Raw genomic sequence first — 8,234 nt, forward strand, 5'->3', positions numbered from 1 at the left:
TTGATGTATCTTTCTATTAAACTGCATCTTTACCTGTGAGCCACATAAATATATTTACTTGAGGCTAACTTTGTCTGATGCTACTGTAAACCTAAGTTTCTTGTCTGCAGAACTCAGTACTCACTATAAAGTTTTCCTCCATGAAGTTATGCGTGTGTTTCAGTAGATTTATATTTTGCATTCATTTATTCTATAGCCTTGGCAAAGTGCATATTCGGATGGCATTTGATTTGATTGACTATCTTAGAAATGAGACCCACACTGCACCCATCACTGAAGCCCTGTTCCAAACGAACCTCATCTATAACCTCCTGGAAAAACTGGGATACATGGACCTGTCCTCAAGATTGGTAGTAAGTCTTCTTCCAGTTTTTCTTATGGCCTACCTTTAATACTGTTACTCACAATTCTGTTCAGCTTTTAATATTCCTTTCTTTTAAAAAGCAGTTAAATTCTTATTTCTTTATTTTGCTGGTTGTAAAATATCTATTCAGGATCAAAATGCCATTATTTACCATGAAATGTTGATGAAGCTTTTATATGACGTAGTATTCTTTTAATATCAAAATATAGACCTTTGACTGCTGTTAAATAGAGCCATCTAAATAGAAAATGTTCCTGAGGACCTCTTTTGTTTTTATACAACATTAAAATAGAGTCATTTAAAAAGGAGAGATCCTATTAATTTGCTAGTGTTCATTATAAAATGTAGCATGTTTGTACTGAAAATATTCTACCTAGTAGTTGTTGCTGACTACTCTCCATTGGTAGTGATGCTGATAGGTAACAGTGAGTGTATGAGCTCTCAAGAAGTCTTAGTATTAGACCTCCCCTCTCTTAAGACCAGTCACTTAATCTTAACAGCTATTACTTTTGACACTTCAACAATTAAGGTAATATATTAGTTACCTAGGGTTGCCTTAATGTATTACTACAAACTTGTTATATAAAAATACCAGAAACTTATTTATTATGCCCCTGGAGGCTAGAAGACTAAAGTCAAGGTGATGGCAGGGTATCTACCACTTACATTTTCCTTAGCTTCAAGTGAATGCTGGCAAGCCTTGGCATTCCTTCCTTAAATTTATGATGCTCCTGTTCTATCTCTGTTGACAAGGCACTATACTGTCTGTGTTTCTGTGCCCAAATTTGCCACTTGTCATAGATATATTGACCCTTAGGTTAGAGCTCATAGTAACCCTGTATAACTTCACTTTCACTTAATTGTATCTACAGAGACAGTGCCTAATTAAGGATGTATGAATTGGGGAAGGTACACTATTCAATGTAGTGTCAATAGTAGCAGACAAGACTAATATATATCACTCATTTTCATCACTCCTGAAGGACACTGATTTGAAGGGCTTTAAAAATACCCTAAAGGGAGACAGAACATCTACATATTCTAAAGCTATCTGACTAGTTAGTTTCATGGTAGCAAAAGTCCTTCTTCCAGATGCCTTTCTCTGTTCTTGTTAAGATTAGTTTTAGAGGACTGGAGAGATGGCTCAGAGGTTAAGAGCACTGACTACTCTTCCAGAGGTCCTGAGTTTAATTCCTAGCAACTACATGGTGGCTCACAACCATTTGTAATGGAATCTGATGCCTTCTTCTGGTATGTCTGAAGATAGCTACAGTGTACTCATAAACATAAAATAAGTAAATAAATCTTGCTTTTTTTTGTTTTTAAAAAGATTAGTTTTAGGAAGCATTTGGTAGTTATCTAAGCTATCCCTCTGTTGAAAACACAAATTGGGTCTTTGGAATATTTTCCTGTTGATGTTCAGATAACCCGTCTCCTGCTGCATCTTCATCCTCTGGTTTCAGGTATTTGTTTGGAACATACTATAGAGTAAGATCTGAAGGACTGGTAAGGGCAACGGTGGGAGGCTTGGTGCCTATTTCTAAGACTTAGGCCCATTAGTGCTGTAACTCCTTACACTTTTTTGTTAAATACCAACTTGGCTGTGGGATGGTAAACCATGCCAGGAATCTTGGTGGGTAGAGAAGATTGAGATTCCAGAAACTCAGTGGATACACACCTGAGATGATAGGTGCCTCCCTGCTCCCTGCCAAATTTCTGGCCTGGAACTCGTGCCATACTTCCTACATAAATGCTAATGGGGTACCTGAAGGCCTTGAGGGTTTAGTCAATAAGCTCCTCTTCCAGACATTCCTCCCTGAAGAAGGTATTTCATCTTGGCTCCACTCTGAGAAGTTGGTATGGCATTCATCCATTTTCCACAATGAACAACCAATAAACAGTTTAGAACCAAGGACTGTCTCTTTCATCCAGAACCACTATGGGGAGCATGGAGCAGGCCTTCACTTACAGAGCCCCAACTTAATTCTCCCACAGAAGGCCTTCTCTGCACTCCCAGCCACAACTGCAGCCAAGCTAAGGGCCTTCACTGAAGAGCAAAGCTGGAGCTCCCATTCCCCCTGGCCCCAGGCTAGTCGTCATTCTCTGCTCTCAACTCCTCACAATTCAGCAGTGCCTGTCCCAGCCCTGTCGCCGGCCTGTGGACCTCCCCTCCCCACAACACACCCAACTTTTCTGTGCCCGACTTCTCTGTGTGATTTTTCTAACTGCAATTAGATGCCCGGAAGTTAGGGAATGCCAGCTTCAGCTTTCTCGAATCTCATCCCTCCTCCCCCATGATCAGTGTCTCAACGGTTCCCTGAAGTCCACCTGCCTTGCTGCGGCACTGGGATAAGCGCCACATAAAGTTCCCCACATTTCATCTCCCCAACAGCTGTGCCTGGTAGCAGGGTGGAACACGGACCCACATTTGGCTTTAATGCAAAAAGAGAAAAACATTAAAATTCTTGTTTTAATCTCTAATCAAACTGTGAAACCACTTAGGAAGTGAGATGGAAGGCATTTCCAAGCCCTTGAATCCAATGTTCAAGTGTATTGGAATTTAATATTGGTGCTCAATTAATATTTTTTTCATTATAACCAAAAAATATTCATTTTGTTATGAAAACTATGCATGATGTATATATCATTTTGTGAAATATGCCATGGTTTGGTGGGTAGGATCTGGAGTTTTATTTGAATTGTGTTAAGTTGTTCACATCTGAAATTAGTGTCTGGTTTTAGCCATATTCCCATTTTATAACTTACAAATGTCATTCTCTTACATATGAAGCATCGGTGGGATAAACCTTTGCAATAAAACAGGCAGTTCTCTTTTAAGAAATTTTGTTAACTTAGGGAAGAACTTTCCCGAGTGTATTGTTGTAAAATTAAAGCAGTAAATCAATGGTAATATATAGCAAAATGTTGGGATCTTTTCCTGTTTTATTTTTAAAGTCAGTTTGTTACTGTTGCTGCATTGTGTTGCATATGCAATGTTGGTAGCTTCTGTGGCACATCTCTTTCTACCCTTTCTCTTCCTGCCATTCTGTATGAAATTAGTGTTAGTTGTTTAATTGCCTTAACTTCAAAAAAGGTTCATTTAGAAACCATATGAAAAGTATAATTCATTTTATTGTATAAGAGGAAAAGGCAACTTGAGACACCTGCTATGCTCTTGTTAATATAAATAATATTGAAGATATAACCTGAATTGTTTATTTATTAAATGGTCACATTTAAAACTGCAGGATTTTTATGAAAATAGAATTATATTTGTAAGATATTTATCATACTTTCAAATATACTTAACACATTTTGAGATTTTTCTCTTAATCATTATTGGCATAAGGAGACTAGCAAAACCTGTGCCCTCTGATTGTAGGGTGTGAGTGTTCAGAGTTTAGTCTAAGCATCTTCAAGTGTCAGGCGTTCTCTGCTGCAGTGTGTCACAGTGCCACTGACACTGCACTCCACTGTGGCTCTCCTCTGAGATTTTTGAAGATAGGATTCCAAGCTGTAACTTTCATATACATTGTTTCTTTGTTTTTATTATAAATACCTTTATTTTTTTCTTTTATTCTCCATTCATTTGGGACAAAAACATCAGGGTTAGGGTCTGTGTCTACAATCAGGGATAGTGCTATCTTGATGATATTAAATAGGTTAGTCAGTTGTAGATAGCAGGTACCAACACAGCCAAGTGAGCCCCATGGAATGTCCTGCAAATGACAGCTAGCATGGCAGTATGTTTTGATTCCACGTTTACCCAGTGGCTCTCAAGCTCCACCACCTCACACACTCAATAAGATGTCTAATCTGTATTTTATTGCCTTTAAACAAACAGAGGCAAGTTGATGTGTTATCACAAGCTTCGAGAGCTTCTTTTACTAGTTCTTTTGGTTTTAGGGATGGACAATGATTTTTAAAAAGAGCATAATACTTCAAAAGAACTTAAATTGAGGTTTGGAGTTTAAAGGGTTTTTTCATAACTCATCTGTGATGCTTTATTATTGAGATAAAGTAGTGTCTTAGTTAGGGTTTGTGTTGCTGTGATGAAGCACCACAACCAAAAGCAACTTGGAGAGAAAAGGTTTGTTCACATATACTTCCAAGTAATAAGCCACCATTGAAGAAAATCAGAAACTCAAGTAGTGCAAGAACCTGGAAACAGAAGCCATGGAGTGCTGCTTACTGGCTTGCTCCTCATGGTTTGCTCAGCCTGTTTTCTTATAGCACACAGAACCAGTCAGATACCCACAATAAGCTGGGCTCTCTCTTATCACTAATTAAGAAAATGCCCTACCAGCTTGCCTACAGCCAGATCTTACAGAGACAGTTTCTCATTTGAGGTTCCCTCCTTTCAGACGACTATAGCTTGTGTCAAGTTGACATAAAAGTAGTCAGCATGGGTAATAGTAAAGAAGTAACTGGTGAGGTGAAACTTGCTAGTGCTGAGATCTTGCAAAGGGGACACCTGTAGGGTATTTGGTTTTTGTTTTTTAATTTGACTCTTCTTATATGAATAACATGAAGATATTTCTTACAGAAAAAAATAGCATTTTATATCAGTTTTTTCCCATTGATATTTCCTGAGTGTATATTTCTTACAGTATTGTTAAATTTTGTGTATCTTCTCCCTCCCTGGTGCATAGTAACTTGTAACGTGGAAGGATTTCTACATACTGTGAATAGCTCTTATGTTTCTTCAAAGGAAAAAATGAAAAGGGGATTGCCGATTCTATAATACACATATATTTCACAGTGTCCTTTCATTCAGAAGTAACTGTAACAATGAATTGGTTAGAATAGCAGGTGGTAGTATTAAATAAGTGTCCATTTTCTGAAGTATAGCAGGGAATTTTGATCATATACAGACTAGGTATATATAAATGAAATTTTATAATATTTATAATTTACAAACAGCTAAAATAAAGTATATATGTACTACATGTATAAAAATGAAGAATTAGAAACTGATAAATCTAGGTAAATAACATAAATGTGTACTATACATTTATTTTTGCATTTCTCTGTAGCTTTGAATTTTTTACATTAAAAATGGGATAAGTAATGCCATTTTCTCTTCAATTTTGTTAGGCTAATTTGCTAATGATCTAAAATTAGGTGGTATGTTTAATATACTTTTAATAATGGATTTAGAACTTTTTAAACATTAAATCATTGGTAAAGAAGTATATTTTAGCAAAAGATGGTGACATGTGCCTATAATCTCAGCAAGAGAATTGTATATTCAAGGTCAGCCTGAGCTGTATAGTTAAATCAGGGGATGGGGGAAACTCCTGAGTTGAGTTGTATCATGATAAGTCCTACTTGTAGCTTTATTATTAGATAATTTCATTCCAGCTAAATTTGGGCTTTATGTTAACATTTAATAAGTAATATGTATGTCTTTTCATTATTGGGTAAATATTGGAGAAAAGATATGTAGTAGTCCTGATTTCCTGATTGATTAAATTATTATCAATACTATTTTAATAATATTTCATGTCTGTAGACCAGAGTACATAAATTGCTACAGAACCAAATCCAGCAGCAGACTTGGACGGATGAAGGCACACCATCTATGCGAGAGCTTCGGTCAGCCTTGCTGGAATTTGCCTGTGCCCACAGCCTAGAGAACTGTACCACTATGGCCACAAAACTGTTTGACAATTGGATGGCAACAAATGGAACTCAGAGGTGAAATGCACATGAAATACTTGAATGGGTCTTCCCATTACTTCCTAAAGAAGGAAAGATAGCCCACCGTATGCACTTGCCCTCTTAATACGTTTTTCATGACCTCTGAATTGCTTCTACTTCTTAGCCCTTATAAATATTACTGCCATGAATTGAAACATATAATTTTTAGCTCTTGTAGATCTGATTTAAATTCTTTTGGTATATATCTGAAAGTGATATTGCTGGATTATAGAGAATTTAGTATTCATTTTGTTTTATCATATAGCTATATATGTGATTGTGTAAGTACACGTGTGTATGGATACTAGAAAACAACCTCTAATGTAAATCCTCAGAAACAGTGGCTTTTATTGGCCTGATTCTCACTAAATAGTCTAAAGTGGCTGGCCAGAAGGTCCCTGGGATCTGCCTGTTTCTGTCTCCTGAATGTTGGTTTTTCATATCATACTGCCTCCTTGACTTTATTATATGGATTTCTGGAGATCAGACTCAAGTTCTCATGCTTGCTTGGCAAGCTCTTTATGATTGAACTATTTTCCCTAGCATTCCATTTTTAATTTTTAAAGAACTTTCATGATATCATGTTTCCCATAGTAATTGTGTGATTTTGTTTCCACCAACAGAAAAACATTCCACTTTTTTTTTTTTTTACATCCTTTCCAACACATGTTTTCTAGTTTTGCTTGGTGGGTTTAGTTTGGAGATGTAGTCTAACTGTGTAGCCCTACTTGGCCTATCTCTGCCTCCTGAGTACTGACATTAAAACAAGCAGATTGGAGTTGGGTGGGTAGTTGTTGAGCTCTGGTCCTCATGCTTGTGTGACAAGTACTTTAAATGATGGAGCTAACTCCATGACCCTACTTTTTTGAGTTTTTGATAGGAAATATTTCTCAGAGGATGAGAGAGGTCTCCTTTAATTTAGATATGAGATGACTGGTGAAGTGAGCAGTTAGGAGAAATACTCTTGAATGTAATTAATTCTTTTCAGGCTCCTTATTGAGAATATTGGAGCAATGATTAAAATATCATCTGAAAAGTTGAGATGGGAAATTTTAATAATGGTCTGGAGTCTGTCCTAGCTCTGAGACTTTAATAAAGGCAGTTGGCTATGTTTCATCCCCTTCTTACACCCTGCCTCCCAAATATACATGTACTACTTTATATCATGAAACTTACCATCACTGAATTAACTCTAGATTGTATGAAGTTTACAATTATTATTTAATCTGAACCAGTCAACTCCTTGCCTTTATAGTCAAATTTTTTTTCCTTGTTCTCATGTTTCATTACCTCTCTTATAGCCTGCCTACTGATGTTATGATCACTGTGTTCAAAGTTGGAGCAAGAACTGAGAAAGGCTGGCTGTTCCTCTTAAGCATGTATTCTTCCATGGGCTCTGAAGCAGAAAAGAATAAAATACTTGAAGCTCTTGCCAGCTCAGATGATGTACATAAACTTTACTGGTATGGAACCACTCAAAGAACATGATAGAAAGAAACTAAAAGATAAAAGCACTTTGCTATTTAGAGCAGGAGGCCATTTTCTCTTGAGTTTGCACTATGACTCGCTCCTGACTTGGACATTATGGTGAGGAGTTTCCATGAGTTGGACTTCCTTTTGGGGACTGAACCTTAACATATGTACAGAATAGACTTGGTTTGAGAGATGTTAATAATCACAAACTCCATGTGTGCCCTGCTGGGAAATGTCCTCCCTTGGCATGATATTCTAAACTCTGCTGGTAATAGATATTGATCTGTTTGTTCTGTCACTTTGAAAATACAAACACCTCAGAAAAAGACAACTATAGAATTGTGTATATTCTACCTTCCTATGAATTTATTTCTTATACATCTTAATGTCCAACTGCATGGCCTAGAAACAGGAGCTGCTTGTGGGTGAAAAAAAGGCAGGAAGACCTGACAGAAAATAGGAAAAAGCAGACTAAAGGTTCAAGTGGCCAGAAGAAATTCAAAGGTACATGCAATTTAGGACACTGAAAGCCATGCAGAGGGTAAAGGGAGCATCTTAGCCTGTTGCTTCTGTAACATAAATTCACTCAGCTAAATCCTAACAGTCTCCCAGAGACATCCTTGGGCCCTGCCCAGACCTACTTTCTAAATGATACTCTGTAAATACTTTTTTCTCTTTATTTTTTCCCAACCCT

At 37.0% G+C, this 8,234-nt stretch overlaps 1 protein-coding gene across 2 annotated transcripts in view; it reads left to right on the forward strand.

Moving 5' to 3' along the window:
• Positions 1–7,962, forward strand: part of LOC114615522 (leucyl-cystinyl aminopeptidase) — a 39,476-nt gene extending 31,514 nt beyond the window's left edge. Inside the window, exons 12-15 of one of the 2 annotated variants that reach the window (XM_028761210.1) lie at positions 197–353; positions 5,880–6,064; positions 7,369–7,530; positions 7,947–7,962. In XM_028761210.1, the coding sequence (XP_028617043.1) occupies positions 197–353; positions 5,880–6,064; positions 7,369–7,530; position 7,947 (505 nt within the window). In that variant the 3' untranslated portion in view covers positions 7,948–7,962. Of the gene's footprint in view, positions 1–196; positions 354–2,359; positions 2,703–5,879; positions 6,065–7,368; positions 7,531–7,946 lie in introns of those variants that run through there. The other variant, XM_028761211.1, reaches the window with a different exon arrangement.
• The last annotated feature ends 272 nt before the right edge of the window (positions 7,963–8,234 follow it).

The sequence above is a fragment of the Grammomys surdaster genome, unplaced genomic scaffold (genome assembly GCF_004785775.1).
Source record: "Grammomys surdaster isolate TR1022 unplaced genomic scaffold, NIH_TR_1.0 126818, whole genome shotgun sequence".
Taxonomy (NCBI): Eukaryota; Metazoa; Chordata; class Mammalia; order Rodentia; family Muridae; genus Grammomys; species Grammomys surdaster.